Here is a 21,230-nt window from a genome sequence, read left to right on the forward strand (position 1 = left end):
AGACCACCCTCCCAAATTTTATACTATTAATTTTTCTTATCTCTGCTACTAGTATGTGAATTTTTTTATGTACTGTGTTCTTCAGATAAGGACTTTTCCTCTACTTGGGTTTTTTTACTCATCATTGATGACTGTATTTGTATTGTCAAACTTAGTGAAATATGCATTAATCTGATGGAAAGCAAGATACTTCCACTTGATAAAGAGCCTGATTTATGAAAGATGAAGATCTAGGCCATTCTGTCCATTAGGGATCTATAAATATATGTTTTTAATCCAAAAGCTATGTTTAGCTGTTTACTTATGTTACCCTAGGAACTTAGACAGCATTGCTATTTCTTTTCTAACTTGAAGCCTTTCTAGGTTATTTAGACCTTTTTTAGAGATTAAGAAAAAGTCTTGTATGAGTGTTGTATCACTCTGTTAATAAAGCATTCTCACTGCTATTCAATCAGTCATTGCTAAGGACCTGATTCTGCTATTTAATCTGTTTAAACCCCCCTGCCTTTATTCAGAACAATCACAGGTGCAAGACTGTGTCTACAGACATAAATCTGAGCATGAATGCCAGCCATGGAAAAGATTATCTAACTAAATTAAATCTGCTGAATATAATAAGAAGGAAAAAGAATAATTTTAAGAAATCTCTTTTACTTTAACTCAGTTTTATTAACCTATAAAACTCCTTTGTAGTGCTTCTGCTTTTTCTCAGCTGTCCTCTAGCGTGTTAAGTTTTGCATATCAGGCAGAGCTGAAAGAGTTACATCACTAAGAGAAATTATTTTGTGTTCCCTGGGCTGACATTCCAAGGTTAAAACAGGAGGGATTATAGATCTTTGCCATTCCACACTCACTCTTTTGCCTGTCTGTTAAATTTAATTTTCGTGCAGTTCTGGTTGTGTAGCCCAAAAGCAACTGTTTAAGAGCAACTAGAACAAGAATCAAGGGGGCCCAGCTGGGTTGACTGTAATTGGTTATGTTAGTTTCAATTAATAAAACCCAGTGACTTGTAAAAGTACAAACATCAACCATTGCACAATGGTTTATTAATTATTCGGAATGTTTTTCAGGCTCTGAGAGTTTGCAGTGAAATACTAAAGGTGACAAATCTGTCTCTTGGCATGTTTTTAGCTTCATCTCTAGCTTCCATGGTTATGTCAGTCGATCACCCGGGCCTGACATTTAGCCTCAGTCTCATCCGAAGTGAGCCAACGTACAACCAGCCAGTGCAGCAGTGGAGCTTTGTTTCAGATTTTGCGGTAAAACCTCAGCCTTTACTGTGTCTTCTCTTGCCCCGGCCTGCTAGTTAGGATGTTGTTGGAACAGCTTTCTCTCCCTCTTCAGGTTCGAGACTATTCTGGAACATACACTGTGAAGCTGATAGCTTGTACCACTGCTCCACATCAGGAGTACAGCCTGCCAGTGATCTGCAATCCTAGAGAGCCAATCACATTTGATCTGGATATCCGATTCCAGCAGGTACCACTCCAGTGATACCTTCATCATGTTTCCTTTTTATTTTGATTCTCAAATTGCCTTTCTTGGTCGTGTTTTGATAGTGCTAGAAACTGAATTTACTTGCTTATCAACAAACCAATTCCTAAATTGGTGGGACAGCACATACTTCTCTCCTGCTATTTAACCAGTTTTACCCAACTGGGAGCACAAATGTTTTTTTGTCCTCAATACATGGTGTCACGGAGGCACCCCGTAGGTTAATTTAAGCGACAACAGGGTCCAAAACAACTTTTATTAGGCCCGGTGAGGAACAGGGTTTTAGCACTCCAAAAGTGACTTAAATAAAGGTTCGGATATCAGCTGAGGAAAATTATTTAAGGGGCAGCAACTAATACAACAGGCGGTCCACAGTGTGCATGCACGTGGCTTCTCTCAAAACAATGCTGGAGCCGTCCCCGAGTCCCGGAGAAGTACACACTTGCCTAAACACGGTGCAGGAATATTTTTAAAGAGATACACGCACTAGTGGTGAGTACAGAAAGTGTACACTCACGATTCCGCAAGGCTAAATTTATAATACACTCGCAATCCTGCGAGAGTTAATTTACTTACACGTGCAAGTGTGCACGGAATCCTACACGTGCTTATGTGCAAGCACGGGAGGAGAATACACTCGTGATTGTGCGAGGGGCTCTCAGTGGCCACTCGCGATTGTGCAAGGAAATAATTTATACACGTGCTCGTATTGGGCATGGAAAGTTACACGTGCAAGTGTGCACGGAAGGAAAATACACTCACGATTGTGCGAGGAAATAATTCAAGGTACGCGTGCAAATGTGCACGGAAAGTTACACATGCATATGTGCACAGGAGGAAAATACACCCGCGATTCTGCGAGGATTAATTTTACACGTGCTTATATGGAGCATGGAAAGTTATACGTGCATATGTGCACGGAAAGTATAAATATACTCGCAATCCTGCGAGAAGTTTTACTTACACCCGTGGCGGCGAGGCAAGTGGAGTCTCCATCCCGGGGAGAGGGACTCTCGGCGGCAGCATCTTGCTCGTGCTCCGAGAGACCCACACAAATGGGTGGAGTCTCGACGAGAATCCCGTTTTTATCTGATAAGATCTGACTGTAGGCACTGTAGAAGCTTCTCTGCACCCCCCACACTGGCTGTGGGTGCCCCTGAAGCCTTACACTGGCCGCAGGCGCCCAGCGGCTCGGCACTCCCTTCTCCTAATGGCCAAGGAGCCAGGGTGCTCTGGGCCAAACAAAAGAAGCTGTTAGCCTCAAGTAGCAGAGAAAGAGGGAGATGTGCCATACTGAAGGAGGGAGGGGGGTTTGCATTCTGCCACACATGGCCATTCTTTGATAGCCAGTAGGAAGCTAATTGACATTGGTTTTGATGATAGTTCCTGTGATATGAGCTAGCCTTTGGGAATTCTTTACTTATCTGTTGGCTTTGGTATGAAATAGTTTTACCAGATAATTAGGAAAATATAAAACTGTTATCAGAAGATTTTCAGCTAACACAAAGATCAGAGCTAGGTCTCTGGTATGAAAAGTGGGACCTCCAGAGGAATATTCAGTCAGTCCTAATGTAGGACTTCCTTCACTGACTGTAAAGGAAGTGTAGATAGCCAACACTGGTAAAATGCTGAGCTTTAGGACTCATGAGAGTGAGTAAGACAAATCCCACCCATGGCAATATGGATCATATGGTAATATGGGAGCAGGCAAACACCATACCTTTCACAAATCCCAGATGTGAAGCTCTGTAGCTGGAAACAAAATATGGAGAAATGGACTCTGCTATAGAAAGCGTTGCTTGAAAAATATCTGAGGGTCATGTTGTATAGTTAACAGAACATAAACTGTCATTTATAGTGTTATCAAAAGGGATAGCATGACCTTGGTAAGGTCATGTGTGAGGAGGAAGTTTTATCCTTTCTGTTATTTGGAGCCAATACAACTAGTACTGGAAGAGTGTGGCTGTGGTTTCCATGCTCATTAGTAGTATAGATATATGCTATTAAATCACCTTATGGTATAAATCCAATCCGGATCAGTCAGGGATACACAATCACTTTTCTGTTGAAGCAGCCAGAATACACAAGGGAATGTATGCAGTCTTTATGCTTTCCTTTGGTGTTATGCCAGCTATGGGAGAACAGATGATTCCTGATATGGCATTAAGTCCTGGCAAAGTAAAAGATGATACATAAACTGACATGAAACCTACATTCTCAGACTTAACCCAGCAAAGCATTTTTTAAAAAGTCTGAATGGAGGGAGGTAGGGGGAGTTTATACTAGTTCAGCACTTTGGCTTTTGTCTGACATTTGTAAGCTTCTAGGATCTCTAAAGCAATTCACGGCAATGCTGAACCACAGCTTGTGTCTGGTCTTCATATGGACAAGATGTTGATAATTCAAAGAAAATCCAAAAGACCCTCAAAAATCATTGCAAACTTGGCCAAGTATCCTCAGGAGAGATCTAACTCCTAGCTGGCAGAAGCCTATGACTAAGAACTGAGAACTATGACTAAGACTAAGAACTGGAAAAAATAAAATGGATACTTGGAAACAAGTAAATGGATACTATAGGGATCATTGTATCAGATAAAGCTTTAATAATACAGTATATGGAAATTTCAGGTTCATCAATTCAAAATAGAGATAAGGTGCAAAATTGCAAGTGTCATAATTACTAAGGACTGAGGCCAGTTAGTCCCCCATCCCCAGCAAATTTCAAACCAAGACCAGCTCTTTTTCTTGAGATACTCATAGTAAAAGGAATTCAGGGAATTCTGCAGTCCATTATATTATTCCCTCTGATCACAGATTGAAAGACTATGTGGACTTAACGCAGGTCCCAAAAAAGCGGCAGTTAGTGGCAGTAGAGCAGCACAAATTCACTAGGCTGTATTTAGCACTTTACCTCTAAGATTTCTAGGCATTTTGCAAAATTGAATGAACATTGGTATCCATATTTTAAGTGTAAGAAACAAAAGACAGAGAAGTGAGCATAAAAGGTCAGACTGTGATGCTGGTCCTTAGTCTAGGAAATACCTGATACCTTGCACAGGCCCACTGCATCCAGTTCTGGGGTCCCCAGTTCAAGGAGGCCATGAACCTGTTAGTGCAGGTCCAGAGCAGGGCTATGAAAATGGTCAGAGGGCTGGAGCACCTCTCCTGTGAATAAAGGCTGAGAGAGTTGTGCTTTTTCAGCCTGGAGAAGAGAAGACTCCGGGAAGACTTTATTGCAGCCTCTCAATATATAAAGGGAACTTATAGGATATACAGAGAGAGCTTTTTACCAAGGTCTGTAGTGACAGGAAAAGTGGCAATGATTTTAAGCCAAAAGAGGGTAGATTTAGATTAAGGACATAAGAAGACATTTTTCAGGATGAAAGTGGTGAGACAGTGGAACACGTTTCCCAGAGAAGCTGTGGATGCCCCATCCCTTAAGGTGTTCAGGTTCATGTTGGATGGGCCTTTGAGCAGCCTGGTCTAGTGGAAGTTGTCCCTGCCCGTGGCAGGAGAGTTGGGCTAGATGATCTTTAAAGGTCTCTTCCAACCCAAACCTTTCTATGATTTTATGAAGTCAATGAGTGCCAGTGTCACAACTGGACTAAAATGACTTGACCAGTAAAGTCTAATGACGAAATTATGGGACAGGAGTTGTTTCTCCTAATTCTTAGCCCAGAGCCCTAGCTACTGTATTGAATTATCTTCTTGGGTTTAATATGAAGCTTTTCATTTTCTTGGAAACTGTTTTAATTTCCTTTACAATTGTTTTCACTGCTCATGAGTAAAAGGCCATTTTAAGAATCAAACATCAGGAAAATATATTTGGTGTCTCCCCTCTGGAGATTTTAGTTCAACTTTTCCTTCTTTAACATGTATATGCTCATCTCCTTTTTATTCTCTCTGTGGCCCCTGAAGAGAGAAGCAGGTAACCTGGAACACTAGTGAATATTGTATTACCAGTATCTCACTCTGGGATTTCCTGTACCTGAACAGCATTCAACTTCCAAGCTCTGCTTTATCCCAGTCCTTTCAGTGTCTCCTTTCTTAAAATGTGTGTGACTATTTCCTGACAGAAACACTTCCATAATCAGGTTACTTGTTGCCCTGGGGTGGACCAGTCTCAGGAGCTCTCTGCTTCTTGAGGTACCAAGTATTTCATGGGCTTTGGTCCCTTGAAGGTGGAGAAGTCTACCATGAGTGATCTGCATTGTGCCCAAATCATCCATATGCAGAGTTGATGGGCATGGCAAATAGGCAGAATAAATTGACGCTACTGTTCTCACCCAGCAGATCCTCACAGATTATTTTTCTAAGAACTCTGGTTTAAAATGCACATGAAAATAATTACATTTAAACTATTGTAATGTATTACAGCTATGAGTCAGCCACTGGCAGCACCAAGACTTACACATAAAACTGAAATAAAAACTGTAACTCAAAATAGGATACCTAAAAGATGCATTCACAGCTATATGCACAGTATTTATCCAGGCCATTTCCGTGACCATTGTTGTAAACTGTGTGGCTTAAGTCCAGTGCCTTTAGCTGAATACACACTTCTTGTTTCCTATCCAGTGGACATGTACTGTGCCCAGGAAGAGCCTGATGAGGCCATGCTTGATTCTCTTTCAGAACCACAGCTGGAAAACAGTCGTGTCAGTCAGGTGCTTGAAGCTGTGGGACTGCAATGCAATAGCCTGAATCCCAGGCATTTAGAAAAAAGCATTCCAAAGAGAATGGAAATTGGTTTTTTTTAATTATTATTTCTGTGAAAAGGCCATGGGATTACAGTTCCTCTTTCTGAAGAGTAGCAGTGGGCTTATAAAAATGTTTCAGCTATACATTCTTCTTGCCAAATCCTGTTGCTTTGATAGTTTTGTGACTCTATTGTGAAAAAAGGAATTTAAAGAAGAATTAATGTGTCAGCTGTATAACTTGCAGCAGTAGTTTCTATTGATATTGTTACATCTCATTTCATGAGCCCCTTATCTGTGAGCCAGCAAGAATGTTTTCTTTTCTGTTTTGCTTCCTTCCTCTCCACACATATACACATACATATACATAAATATACATATATACATTAGCATTTTTTTATTTGTTTAATGGCCTCTTCTTCTTTTATCTTTTTTTTTTTTGAATGTGTGCATCTTCCAGATTGTTTCATCAGGTACACTGCATCTTTTTGAATTTTGAGCTCTTCTCAGTTCTTTTGTTCACTACGTTTTTAACCTTTTGTTTTGCCATGTCCCTGTATGGTTTGCATTCTCACTATTCTCACAATAACAACCTGCTACTGATAGTATGGATATAATTTATTTTAGTGTAATCTAGGAAGAACCATAGATAACTATGTCAAATATATAAAGATAAATATTAGCATAAAAAGATACTCAAATTGTTTGGTGCATTTTCCCATGCATGATCTGATATCCTGCAGCACATCAGAAGAACTGATACTTGCAAATAAATCCTCAGTAATGTGTACTTTCAAATAATTGGCAGAGGATCAGAAGCAGAGGTGAGACTTGGGTGTAAGAACAAAAATGGGATAGACAAAACACGCTGTAATGAGTCAGAGGGAGACAAGTTATTGAGGGAAATATTTTTCTCATGTTACCCCCACACATAAGTTGCCTTGGGTACCTCCTTGGCTGGGATTTGGAAAAATGTGGTGGGAAGAAACTAACCTAGAATCCTATCAAATATCACAGAGGCAGATAACCCAAAGGTTGTATGTATGTAAAATATATAGCAAGATATGTCTAGCACAAATAAATCTTTTTGGTCAAACTGTGTTATTACATGTACATGTGCAGAGCTGATAAATAATGTACATTGGGAGAAGGTTGTGCTGTATTTTAGGAGTCATTAAAGAATACTTGTTGAAGAGCCTTACGCCGTTGTGTTTCAGGTCAGTGACCCAGTGGCTGCCGAATTCAGCTTGAACACCCAGATGTTCCTCCTCTCCAAAAAAGCACTTTGGCTATCTGATGGCTCAATGGGCTTTGGGCAAGAAAGTGATGTTGCTTTCTCAGAAGGTATACTTGTATACAGATTAAGCACAGCTAATATGTATTCCACACTCTCAGGATTCTGTTTGAGATAAAACAAGATAGGAGTAAGGGTTTGGGTTTGCTGCTTGTGTTCTTTTGCATTTGCCTTTCCTACCTGGCAGTTTCCATCAGAGCTGTTCACCAATCTGCACTGAAACTGTTGTGTCCGAGGGTTACAGTACTCGGGCCATTTCTCAAAAGCTGAGCACTTTATAAATATTGGCTGATATTAAGAACATTTCTAGTTGATAAGTGAAGATCACACATTTTTTTTTGTGGGTGAGTGTACTGGGTCTGTCGGATCGAGTTAACTTTCCCAATAGCAGCCACTATAGTGCTGTGCTTTGCAGTCTGTGGTTAAAACAGCCTTAATACCATGCCAGTGTTTTGGCTGTCACTGAACAGCATCAAGGCTTTCTCCCTTTCCCCCACCCTCCACTGCCCAGTCTGGGGATGGGGAGATTGATTCAATTGAGACACCTGTCAGTGCACTTTAGCAATCATATAATTCCTCTGCTTTCCTAGCATGCCTGTTTTGCCTATTTATTGGAGTGCCAGTACATTGAATACATATGTAACTGTCTTTTGTGATGTATTTGCACAGTCTCATGAACAGCAGTTGCCTGGTCTCTCTCTCTCAAAGTCTACAGTTGCTCCAAATTGTTGTAAAAGCAACACAATATTTCTCCTTTCCTTTTCCAGATTCTCAACCTTCCCGATCACTTTCTGTCATATGTATCTGACCAGTACCCATAGTACACTTTTCTTCCCTGCACAGCAATGGCCCAGGTTATTTGTACAGGCCTGGCAAGCATGTCCTATCTTAAATATTATCAGGCAGCTGAAATGCAATTACACAGTAGGGAGGCAAGTCTCAGAAAATGTCTCTGTGACTTTTCAAAATGTTCATTCACTTGTACAGTCCACCAGTCTGACCAAGCATAAGTAAACTCTTATGCAGCCTGAACAGGATTCTACTGTCATAAAAAAGAACATCTCTTCAACAACATGCATTGTCAGGAGGCCAAAACCCACACCCTGTTCTGGTGCACAGGAGTATATCATGTCTCTTTAACTCACTCTTTGAATGAGGATCCCAGTATAGCCCAGACATTAAAGCAGCCCCTGCACCAGTTCAGGTTATAGCAACAGCAAATGGCCTCCTACTGCTATTGTGCAGCCTGGAGTGCATGGAAGAGTGTGCCGTCTGATCATGACCTGCAGCAGCCCCCCATGGTGTAAGCTGAGTAGCAAGTGTTCCTCAGGCAGACTTTGGATATAGCTGTAGCCAGATCAAGAATCTTCAGCTCAGACCTTTAACATGACCAGAAACTGCAGTCACATTACACTGAGCTTCTTTAGGCCTATTAACGTAGCCTCAATACTGGCCTGAATGTTCCAGTGTAATAGGATGTGAACTGTGTGCCCTTTTTACAGGTGATATCATATATGGTCGGGTGATGGTGGATCCAGTGCAGAATTTGGGTGATTCATTCTACTGTAGCATCGAGAAGGTTTTCCTGTGCACAGGAGCTGATGGATATGTACCCAAATATAATCCATCCAACACTGAATATGGGTGCCTTGCTGATTCTCCGTCCCTTCTGTACAGGTTTAAGATTGTGGTAAGTGTTCTAATTCTGGGAGGATGCATATATATATATATATTTATTTTTTTTTTCTAACTTTTTTATCCAAAACCGTTCTTTAAAATTATCTCAATGACACCAATTTTTTAACTTGAGCTCCGGACTAACGTGAACTGATAAAGTGAATATCTTACCTTTCTTACTTCCGGTTCTATTCTTATTCTTGCTGCAGACTCTCATAATTTAGAATTTGACCTAAGTTAGAATCCCAAGATAGGCTTCTTCTCTGCATTGTCTATATCCATTGACCATACAGGGAGTCTTAAGAGACAAGCAAGTTAAGGATTGGAATTTGCTTCATCTTTAGTCATCCAAAATTTAGTGTATAAAGTTAGTCATCCAGATTGCCTCTGTAGTCAACAGGGATAGATACCTGTAAAGCTGGCTTATAATATCTGAGATTATTTCCCTTCTGAAAATAGTTATACAGTAAGCCTAGACAACTACAGACTTGATGCCCAACTTTTAGAGTTAACTTCAAGTAAGATGATTATCTAATTATCTAAACTAATTTATTTTAATGTCTGTAAATAGAAATGAAAGGTAGCTTCTTTAAACTGGCAAAAAGACTTCTTATTTTTACTTTAGACCACATTTGCATATCTTTTTAATTTTAGAAATGTAGCTATAGTTGTTCTCTAGTGTTTACCATTTGTGTTTCAACAAAAAAGTCTGTAGGCAAGTGATCAAATGGAAGTTAGTACAAGTCAGATGTGATCACAATTGCTTCTCATGTATGTTCTCTTCATATTACATTGAATTGTATATAATAGCATGTGTATATAACACAATATATACATTGCATGCAAATATTAGAACTCTTTTTCCTAGAAGAAATTAATCTGTGTTTTACAAAGCTTTTTTTTCTTTTCCTCCTTGACCCTGTAGGACAAAGCTCAGCCAGAGACACAAGCCACAAGCTTTGGAAATGTGCTTTTTAATGCAAAACTTGCAATAGATGATCCTGAAGCAATTGCATTAGTTAAACAGCCAGGCTCTGATGGATTTAAAGTAGACTCAACTCCTCTATTTCAGGTATGATTTCTGTAGCTTGTTAGCAAGAATACTGAAACAAGAAAGAAACAATTACAAGCCAATAGAAAGATTTATTCTGATTCCAGTGACACTCAAACAGCATTATAAATGCCTAAAAATTTCCAGATATAAAATATGGCGCACTTTTCCAATGTTTAACCATCCTCACAGTAAAAAATTGGTTTACTATGTTAAAATAGAAATAGAGCTGGAGCCAGGCTTGAAGGTCCTCTTCTGCAGCCTGTCTACAGCTGAATTTCTTTGTAATGGCCATTTGTACAAACAGCATAAAAAAATGACATGGTTATGCTTCTTCATCTGCAGCTGATAGCCATAGAGTCTACCCATGGAGAGGCCCCCTCTTAAAATTTTGACAGAAAACATGATTTCTCTGGGGCACATTGGTACATAGTGGGGGTTATCTGTGCATGATTTTGCAAGTTCAGGCAATCAGTTCGGAACAGTGATTGATTTCCTCTGTGTATAGTGCTGTCCAGATTGTGTACATGTGTGATTAAATACAAAAACTTGTGTCTTTCTAGGTATCTTTGGGTAGGGAGTGGTATGTCCATACAATCTACACTGTACGTTCAAAAGAGAATGCTAACCGTGGAATTGGCAAAAGGAGTGTGGAGCATCAGTACCACTCGCTCTTTAGTGGTGGGAGCCCCGGAGCATCCACACAGAGACGTCAGAAGAGGGGAATTGAGCAGGCCCCAGAACTTGCAAAAGGCATTGGAGCAGAAAACAGCCGAGGAACAAACATACAGCACATAGCACTAGATCGCAACAAGAAACAGGCTCCTCAAAGGGGGGTTACAGTCAATGGCGTTCTCCCCAGGGAACTGAATAACCAAAGTGCAGGGGTCAGCATAGTCACAATCATTGGCGGAGCTGCTGCCGTTTTGCTTGCCATCTGCTTAATTGCAATCATCATTTTGCTGCTAAAACGGAAACAAAATTCTGACAAGAGAGCCACAAAGGAGTCGGGCAGCAATGAACCAATGATGCCACCATATAATTACACCAGCGACAGCTCGGAGGTTTGATTCCAATACATCAGGATTCAAGCCAGTCTCCAGAGTGCCTCAAAAAAAACTTGAACTGCACTTTGTTAGCAGCAGATCGTGGTGACTCATGAGGAATAAAAAGTTCATATGCTTCTTGGTGTACTTGAATTTTTTTATCTTGAACTTTTGCTGCCACTGTCAATGTTAGAAGATTCCATACAGAATCCTGACGTCCCTATATCATGCACTAATACTAAGCAGCAATTCAAGGAACTGCATTGTAAGGGAGAGATTTTTGTTTTGTTTTTGTATTTTCTAACATTTAAAAATGTAGAAGAAACTATCCAAAGGTGCTATATATCCTGTCTGCAATAAGAGAGGAAATCTGTTTCTTTGGAAACACAGAATACTTGAGAGGAGGAATCCTTACACACTTCTGTTAAATTTTGTACTGTTTCTCACAGAGAAATCAATGTCTACAAAGAGTTGGAAAGGTGCTGAAATGCCTCAGGCATGAATCCTCCCTCCTATAAGCTTTCAACTTCACTTAAGCTATACCAGTGATTTTTCTTTTTTTTTTACTTCTATGTAACCGAACTTTTTCAAAAGACAGCTAGATTAGGCAGCTTAACATTATAATCAGTTGCATGTCACAGGATGCAATACATTTTATTCAGCTATTTAATCTGAGAATTTTTTTCCTTATTTATGTTTATATAAAGCCAAAGTATACAACAAATCCAGAAAGAATTTTGTTGTTTCACAGAAATTGGGTGCTTATGTCCTCTCAAGTTCATAATAGATCATGGAAGTATTGTAAGGTAAATTATATTTGTTAGTGCATATCCACTGCTGGGAAATGCAAACATTAGTATTTCAGTACCTAGAGAAGATTATAGAATTAGATTGAAAATGCAGAGGACAAGGTTCTGCCTGAACTGAGCCGAGGAATCATGATACTGAATCCAGCATGTGATTGTCAGTTGCCATATTAAATGGCAACAAAGTGATGAAAAAATCAATATTTTATTAAATCAAGTAGCGTTTATTACTGTACAATCATAGCACATCTTGGCAAACATCATGGATCATTGCTGAGCGTTTTTTAACAACTGACTACTTTTGCAAGATAATTCTGATTTTCTGTCAGTGTTCTTGATTTAGGTAACATGACAGCATGATATTCCAGGGAAGTTTGGATCAGCCGTGTCCCATGTCATTTCTTATCCAGACAGGACTTGTTTTGTCCCAGAGATATCCTGCCAAATACTTGGCTATGAAAGATACATAACGTTCAGGACAGATTGGTCCATTTGTCACACTAGTGTTATATACCAATAAATAATCTCAAGTCAATTGAGTTAAACTATACAAACTATATAAAATCTGAATCAGGCTGTTGAAACCGTTGCTAAAATACCTGTTTCCTTCCACCATCTCGTGGTGGTGGGTGCGTGCAGCCCCCGAACTATTTTCAGCTCCACTTCACTTGGCATTTGGTATTCTGGTGGCCATGCCACAGAGATCTGGGTTAACTGAACAGAATCTAACTGGAAAACAGCCTGGCTGCAAGCACACAATGCTGCCTCTGAACTGAAAAATCTACCCAAAAGGCCTCCTGGCCTGGCCGTGGTGTTCTGTCAACACAGACAAGATCTGACCTCGTAATTCTGCACAATCGTCCTCTGAGCCATAAAGACTCAGAAGTGTTGAGGTCTGCTAGCCTGGGAATATCTGTGCTTTGATTCGTCATACAGCGTGAATATGCCACAGAGGGACTCACGCTGATATCTCTTGCTCTGGATTTATGTTGTTATGACTTCACTCATTTAGTAAGATTTTTCACCAAATGAATCAGGTCAGAATCTATCCTACTTTTTCTAGGTTTTCTGAAGACTGTGACTCAGACTTCTTAATTGAACGATGTTTGCAGAAACCTAAGGGTCAAACGCCATGACTGAAAACATGTAGTCATCTTTTATTTTAATTAATCTGAGTTATAGCCTAAAACAATTATCCGCAAGACGTGCCCAGTGCATTAGACCTTTTCCCTAGTCACCTGACACTAATTCACTCTTTTAATGAAGTTCCTGGTTTTGTGATCCATGTATTGTGTGTGCAAGATTGATCAAAGACTTAACTCACAGATACTTTTTATATTTAGTTTAAGTTCACAACTAAGTTGCAGATGTAGCCCAAGATCAAATTTGCCTTTGTGCCTCTATGTGAAATCACTATGATAATGAGAAATGCAGATTTTGTTTCCTAGAGCCTGCATGTTTGGATAATAGCAGTCAATGATTCTACAGTAAAATGGGACACATGTAAATAATAGAACATTTTAATATTTATGAAATGCCTGTTTTGTATAAGCAGAGAAGATCTTTTTAAAAATATATATATAAAATACAGAAATTAGGGGTTTATCAGTAGAGCTATTTTCCTGCTTTTGAATTTTAACAAACTGAAATATCGTTTACATTGCTTGCAGGCAAAATCTTTTTTTATTAAGATTATTTCTTTTTATAAAATCATATAAAAACCATGTGCTCTACAAGCCAAATATCTAGCCTCGTAAACAACTTGATCACTGCTTTGAATAGCGTCTGATTACAACTCTATAAAATGCTTGGGTTGATGGGGATTATCAGACTAATGTTTTTCTAACAATGTCTAAAACAATAGGGCAAACTAGTGATAACAAAGAAAAACACAAAGCAAGCACTGAAAAGCTGGGCAGGCATGAGTAAGAATCATGAGTTTGATATCAAAGTCTGGGAAAAAAAGATCCCAATGTTTTCAGTCAGGCCTGCCAGATTTGTCCCATTCTTAAGAAACTGGATTTCTTACAATTCAGTGAACTACAAATACCTCAGTAACAGCATGCCTTTTTTATTATGGCTTCAAGGTTTTAGACTTCAGCAAGATGTTTTGGAAGCTTATTAACATTTTCCCTTCTACTTAACAAGTGGCCTCGTTTATACTAACCTGAATAAGTGCCTCATTCCCAGTTATGTGCACAAATATATTAATATTTATCTATCCATGCAATAAACTGAGTATATTTTATATATATATATTTAATCTATTTCCAGATTATGTATTCAGTTCTCTTTTCTCTGGAGATGTATATTCTGCTAGTGGTAATACCATTTGTTGAACCCTTTATACAATAATTACTGTGTTTAAATTTGTTATCAAGCTGTCAAAAGTCTTTCCATGCATATTTATTTGGAATAATTTTTTGCTTATGTCTCTGGCTGTGATATTTGGCATTTGTATCAGGAAAAAAAAAAATAAAATTACTTCTGGTTTGGTTACTGGTCTAAAATTTGTGTATAAGTATCATACTGTGAAGAGGGGTCAGTAATGGAGTGTTAAGAAAAACTAATTTGTCCCATTGATGGAAGAACATAGACTTACTGCTATGCTTGCAATAAAACTCACTGCTTTGTTCCCAAAGTGATTGTTTTCTGGTCATGAAGTGGTCAGTGCGGCGGCTGTTTTTTAATCATTGTGGCTGCTTTCCTGGCTTAGAGAGGGATTTTTCTTTCAACTCCAGAACATCAAAAATCTCTAGATATCTGCAGGTGCCCTGTGGGTTGGATCGCTGTGTTCCTGTGTGCTGGCAGGATGTCTTGTACCACACTCATTGACAAGTGAAGCTGAGTCTCCCACTTCATGGCTAGTTACATGAGTAACGCTCACAGTATATTTACCAGCTGCTGTAAGAAAGGATAAACTAGCAGGCAGTGATTCCTGCTACTATCTAAACTTGCTCATGTGGATTATACGCTCAGCAGTTCCTCAGATTGAGCTGGGTCATCCAGTGTCCTACCTGTGAGCTCTGTGTTGCGATTTCTGCCAGGGCAAATCAGATTAGAAGAGTTTATGTCCAACAGAAATAGCTAGATATGACGTAAATGAATAAAGAATCTGGTCACTGGCCTATAGCACTATCAATAAATCAAAAGGCACTAATCTCCCACTCAAGGATAGTCCACAGTGGGCAATTTACGTCCATGTTTTTTTCGACACTTAGTGGGATTCTGATACTCCTTACGGTGTCCAAGTGTGTTCCATCAGGTCCAGGCTGACTCTCTTCACAGCCCAAGCATGGCTACATTCCAGCATTTATAGGAGTCAGGGCTTTTTTTATTGCATCCTCATTGTCTTTTGAAAGAATGACTCAGCTCCTACCCCATAGAGTTCTGCTCCTACCACTGAATGTTTTATCTCTGAAAGCTGTGCAGGAAATTATTCTCAAGTAACTTCAAGTTTTGGTTTTCTTATTATTCATATGAAGAGATGATCCATTCAGAATTTACCTTGCACTACTGTTGCTTTGGTGAGTAAACACTGACATAGAGTAAAAATGAAGGAAACAGCTGGAAGATTTTTAAAGAATGCATCTTGTTTCACGTCATGGGCAATCCTCAAGCATGTGGTGGATTTCTGCTGTCTCCTCTTGCATTTTCATGATACATGGGGTTTTGTGTGTAAGTTTACATGTAAAGCATGAATCTTCATCTACACAAAGTGAAGTGCTTCAGTTAAACCAGTGCAACTGGATGACCAGGTGTAATAATTATCATCTGTAGTGCCTTTTTCACCATTTTTGTAGCAAAAGCTCTAGCTCAGTTACCACGGAACACAAGAGGAGGCATTCTGGATAAGTGCATGCTGCATCCACCTCTTTAATAATATATTAATTACTGCTTTTCTCCCTCTTACATTCCCTTCCAGAAGAAGCATATAATGGAACTAAATGAGACAGCAAATAACAAAAAGAATGATAAAAGGTAATCTCTTCACCATGAGGAGAGAATAAATAGATAAGGTTCTATTCCACTCTTCAATTTTCAGAAAGTAATACCCAAGGGAGAGTACTATAGAGGTGCATTAAATCCTGAATGTTACAGAGACTGTGAGCAGGGAGCAACGATTCACTGTTTCTTGTAATATTTTAGAGAGGTTCCACCCAACAAAATTTGCATGTTTCCAGGATGAAAAACAAAGTAGGCAATACCTAGTCATCTGACTCAAAATTAAAATTACAAGACTCTTAAGTGAAGGATGATCTATATGCCAAACTCGAAAAGAAGTACAATTCATGGAAGAAAAGTCCATCAAAATCATCAATTTGTTTCAACAGCTGGTTCAGAAAGCCTGAACTAGAAAAAGCTGGAAGGATTCAGGAGACGGATCAAGCTGTTTATCTTCTCTTTCCTTTCTCTTCCCTACAACTCCACCGCTGGGCACAGGGGCAGATCACCCAACACAGCACAGCCACTCTCGTGCCCTAACAGCTGTACAAAGAGTCGCCAGTCCCAGGCTTGGAATTGATAATATAATGTACAAAAAACATAATGTGTGGTGTGTTTGTTCTTGTTTTTTCTTGAGGTAAGAGAGAATGAAAGTTTCCATTTTTCGGGTCTAACAGCTGCCTTACCTGCACATCACATCTGCCAAGACCTACTGCTGAGGGCTGCTTGAAATGGTGGCATGAGTCCATAGCCTTTTCCTGGCGCATATCCTGAGAAGGCTTATGATCTGAACAGAATGAGGTAAGGCATCTGGAGAGAGGAAACTGGGAGCATATATAAAAGATACTGTTGATGATATTATTTACCTTATAAACATGCTCTATTTATTCTCTGCTGTTCATAACAAAAGGTTAAAAGAATATTTATTGGGCTATCAATTGTCTCTTTCACTGCTGTATTTTTTTTTTCTCATGTTTCTAATGGCACCAAAATGATCCTGGCAAGAAAGAAACACAAATACCAAATTATTTACAAGAAGTAGCTCATGGGGATGTGTCTGGGCTTCTCTTCCATTTCTTGGCAAGAGACTTGGCTTTCAATCCAGAAAGGTACACTGTGCCCCAGTGAACTTTAACAACAAGGTCCAAAAAAAAGTCATTTATGGACTGTATCATGATGAGCACAGACACCTAAAAGTTGCTGAACAGAGGTGCAACAGGAGAGTGCAGCAGTCACTGCTGATTAAAGGTCTACATGCCACGTTCAGTTATGGGAAAAGCTTGGCTCATCAGTGGTGACTCCCAACACAGCAGCCTGTGCTCTGGGACACAAATCCACCTGCAGGAAGAACACAGAGTAATGACGGGCTGCAGATGTTTCATCACTAACGTAAATGTTTTTAACTGGACTGGCATCTCAAAAAAGATGAGTTTCAGAAGCAGAACCCACTTCTTGCTTTTATGTAGCAAGGGCAAATGTGAGCAATTCAATAACTGTTTTCTCTTGCTGGCAGATTTTTTCTGAACTAGTTGTAAACAGCTAGTCCAGGAAATTCAGATTCTGTTATCAAACATTAGCACAGAGAGGTTTGGGTGCACAACTCCCGCAACAGTCGCTGCACCCATTTATTACCATTTCCTCAGCTGCAGTGATTTTCCCAATGCTGCACGCAAACCACAACCACAAATAACAGTGTAAGTCTGAGCTCTTTAGGATTTGTGCACTGCAGCTTGGATTTTCCTTCCCAATTTGGCTCTCAAGATGAAGGTGTCAACAAGGTATTTCTCCCCCAGGAAATTTCAGTTTCCTCAGGAACTGTGCAGGTGACATCCATAGCATCATTACGAATGGTGAGAGTGATGCCAACAATTAAAAAAACAAATCTTGCCACGTTTAGGTATTGCCTGTAGTTCCCATCTGGAAATATCAGCTGTGGTAATATGCATTAACCCAGTCTCCTCATGAAGTGGCTGAGAAGTTTTATCGTCCGGCAAAACGATTGGTTTCAAAGTATGACTGCAACAAGTGCATGTGTATACGCACAAACACACACACAGAATTTGGTTTTATTCTTGCATAATTTTTGTATAGATTTCAATATGTTATATATTTTAAACTTTACATATACTTATGCATAATATATTTGTGCATTTTATATAGTATGAAACAGATATCAATATATTGAAATTGTATATATTTCACGTGTGTGTGTTTATATTTTTGTATTACATAACACAATTTTTTATTTATAAGTAATTCCTCAGATAAGATCACAAGGATGAACTTTTACAAGCTGGGAAACAGAATTTAAGGTGTATTTGCCTGGAAGGAATTACAGTAGCCAGACCCTCAGCCAAAACCTGACAATGCACCTCCCGGTGGTTGAGGTCAGGAAGACTGATTTAATACAGGCTGCTGGAATACAGATTAAACAAACTGGTGACATTCAGGACTGTCTCCGATATGGTGATTTCAGTGCTTGCAGCTCCTGGGATCATCAGCTGTAGTCACTACTTCCAGCTTTTCAGTACTGGTCAACTGCAGGATGCCAGGGAGGGGTACAACCAGTCCTCCAAAATACCTTCTGTTCAGAGAGCAGCAAGTAAATGCATTGAGAAAAAGAGAAGTGAGATGAGAAATGTCTCCAAAAGTCCATGTTTCAGTGCCTCTTCTGTTTATTTCATGTCAAGAACCTGCAGTAGCAGGATTTTCCCCTCCCGAGTGCCTGCACCCAAGGGGCTGGAAAACAACAGCCATGGCAGCAGCTCCTCCTTGCGCCCCTTTCCTGGGCCGCTGGTCTCTTGGCTCCTGTCCAGTGACTGCTGAGAGCTGGGTTGGGTCACTCATTAGCAGAGTGGCCTCAAAATGCCTGAAACAGGGGGAAGGCAGCAGCTCAGTCAGTGAGAATGTGTCCCCCAGGGTCAGGGCCAGGGCCAGAGGATGCTTTCAGCGCCATGTGAGTCCTTTCTCCCTGGTCCCCAGACATTTCAAGCGAGTATTTTTCATTTGGTGAAGGTATGAAGTTAAAAGCTAATCAGCTGCCCAGGGAATGAGGATGTTTGGCTGTTAAACAAAGAAGAGCCGTCTGCTGTCGGACGTCGTCCAAGATTTCTCAAAGAGACAACAAAGATGCTGCTTTATTCCCATGTGAGTGCCCATGGACGTGGGCTTTAATGCCTCAGTGGCTCCTAGCACCCCTGGCCAGGGCAGGAGAGGTCGCTTGGGTCCAGCTCAGACCAGCCCTCGCCATCCCACTGGAGCACTCAAACCTAACCTTCAGTCTGCTTCTCATCAACTGTGCTGGCGCAGTTACTCATAAAACACAGCAAAAAGGAGAGGTCAAGACGCAAGAAGCATCCGACCTGGTAAGTCAACAACACTGGCTGCAAATGGGGCTTTTTCATGCCACTATCACACAGTGTGAGGCGAAGCTATTGCTTAAAATAGATCGAGAGGGAGGAAAAGGGAGATAAATGTGTACTGTAAAGAAAAGTAAGCAGGCCAAGAGGGTCCCTGCAGATTAAAAGGCGCTTTTCTGTGGTAACAGTTACAGAAAGCCAGGTTGAATATTCAGAAAGATCTTAATTTAATAACTCGAGAACAAACAGTTCTGACCTCATCTCTCATTTCTTTATTTTGGGTTTTTGCTTCATAATTTTCTGGAAAATGTAAATTCAATCTCCTTTTTGCCTGATGCCATCGCTCACATACCTGGATGGACTTCAAAGGGAAAATGCCAGGGCCATGTTTATCTTCCTAATATAGATCTTGATAAACTGGACACACAGTGAGAATTTTCTCTTTGGGAATTAAAAAAACAAAACAAAACAAAACAAAACCAAAACAAAAATAAAAATAAAAATAAAAATATATACAACTGCATTTTACTATTTTCAGAAAATGTTAAAGTACTGAAAATTAAACACGTCACAACCGACCAGGCATTTTTTCAGACTCCAGTAAAATCAGCCCTGAAGGCATCAGTGAATTACATACAAAATGGAGAAAATAATCTTCAATTTTAATATTATTATCATTATCAATATCATTATCATTATCAATCATTAACAGCAGAGATATATCAAATTGTATATGGTCTGGCCTTAGCTGTCTCAACCTGTATTCCCTTATTTCATTCTTGTTTTCCCTTTACTGTAGTTCTTTCCTGCATTTCCTTTATTTTTTGCTGCATGAAAATGTTGAAAACGTGCCACCTTCTGTTCTTTTCAGCTATTGCACAGTCCCAAGGAAACTTCCACTCACTAAGGGGTTTCCAAGGAAACCAGAAATTAGTCCAACTCAGACCGCAGTTTCTGGAAAGTAAAGGGAGACAAGGAATGTGATAACTCATTCCATCTTTCTTTAATGGCTGCACTGGACACAGATCTGTATCTGCTCTTTTTTGTCTTGCCCCCAGCTCCCTCACCTCCGCAGGTACACCCACACGTATACACTTCCCTCCAGAGCTGCTCTGCGAAAATCACCCTCCTCTCCTTTCCCTGATGCAGGGATGCTGAGGAGCTTCTGCCAGGGCACCCCAGAGCATCCTCGCTTGCATGCTACCACGAAAAAGAGTGGGATGGGGAGGTCAAAACAGAGCTTCGGGCCAAAAGTTTTGCTTTTGTGTTTCCTGACTTTTGACCTCAGTCTTTGTATTGCTAGTGATTCCTTTTCCCAAAAATCCGAAGGGACATTTCTTACACCACTACATCTCTACAAGTTTATCCCAGTATCTTAGTCTTCTGTTGTGCCAAATAAAGCACAATGTTATGGTTATGAGGAAATTCCTCTGCATAGCTTTTCCTACCCATGTTTCCTCTTCCCATTTAAGGATTCACTATAACTACAGATAAACCTGGACTTTGGCAAGACCTGGCTGGTTCTCCAAACTCCAAGGTATGGGAAGTGCTTTATTTTCTGTTCTCCAACCACTAACAAGTAGTGAGCTTCTTTCTAAGTAGGTAAGGCTGTGTTCAGGGGTCTTAGCTGCTTTTCACCGAAGACTCTGCAATGGAAGACCACATAGGCAGGAGATATTTCTGTGTTAGGCATCAGGGAAGAAGAATAGTACATATGAGGGGATGTACATAACCACAGAAATTATGTTTATAGGTTACTTTTGCAGGCAGATAAGGACATGGTCAAGGTATATCTCCCAGGGCTGCAGAAAAGGAATGTCATATTCTTTATCTGCATTTGCATGAGGAGGGTTTTCCTGAG

General features: G+C 40.0%; 2 protein-coding genes across 2 annotated transcripts in view; both read left to right on the forward strand.

Moving 5' to 3' along the window:
* The window catches only part of FREM2 (FRAS1 related extracellular matrix 2), a 133,920-nt gene extending 119,356 nt beyond the window's left edge, over positions 1 to 14,564 (forward strand). The window contains exons 19-24 of the mRNA XM_021286899.2: positions 1,132 to 1,259; positions 1,345 to 1,479; positions 7,409 to 7,535; positions 8,988 to 9,175; positions 10,088 to 10,234; positions 10,777 to 14,564. Coding sequence (XP_021142574.2) covers positions 1,132 to 1,259; positions 1,345 to 1,479; positions 7,409 to 7,535; positions 8,988 to 9,175; positions 10,088 to 10,234; positions 10,777 to 11,283 — 1,232 coding nt within the window. The 3' untranslated portion in view covers positions 11,284 to 14,564. The remainder of the gene's footprint in view (positions 1 to 1,131; positions 1,260 to 1,344; positions 1,480 to 7,408; positions 7,536 to 8,987; positions 9,176 to 10,087; positions 10,235 to 10,776) is intronic.
* A 4,592-nt stretch (positions 14,565 to 19,156) lies between these two features.
* Positions 19,157 to 21,230, forward strand: part of LOC102094160 (complement C4) — a 62,295-nt gene continuing 60,221 nt past the window's right edge. Inside the window, exon 1 of the mRNA XM_021286881.2 lies at positions 19,157 to 19,375. The gene's annotated coding sequence lies outside the window, so the exon portion shown is untranslated. The remainder of the gene's footprint in view (positions 19,376 to 21,230) is intronic.

This window comes from Columba livia, chromosome 1, assembly GCF_036013475.1.
Source record: "Columba livia isolate bColLiv1 breed racing homer chromosome 1, bColLiv1.pat.W.v2, whole genome shotgun sequence".
Taxonomy (NCBI): domain Eukaryota; kingdom Metazoa; phylum Chordata; class Aves; order Columbiformes; family Columbidae; genus Columba; species Columba livia.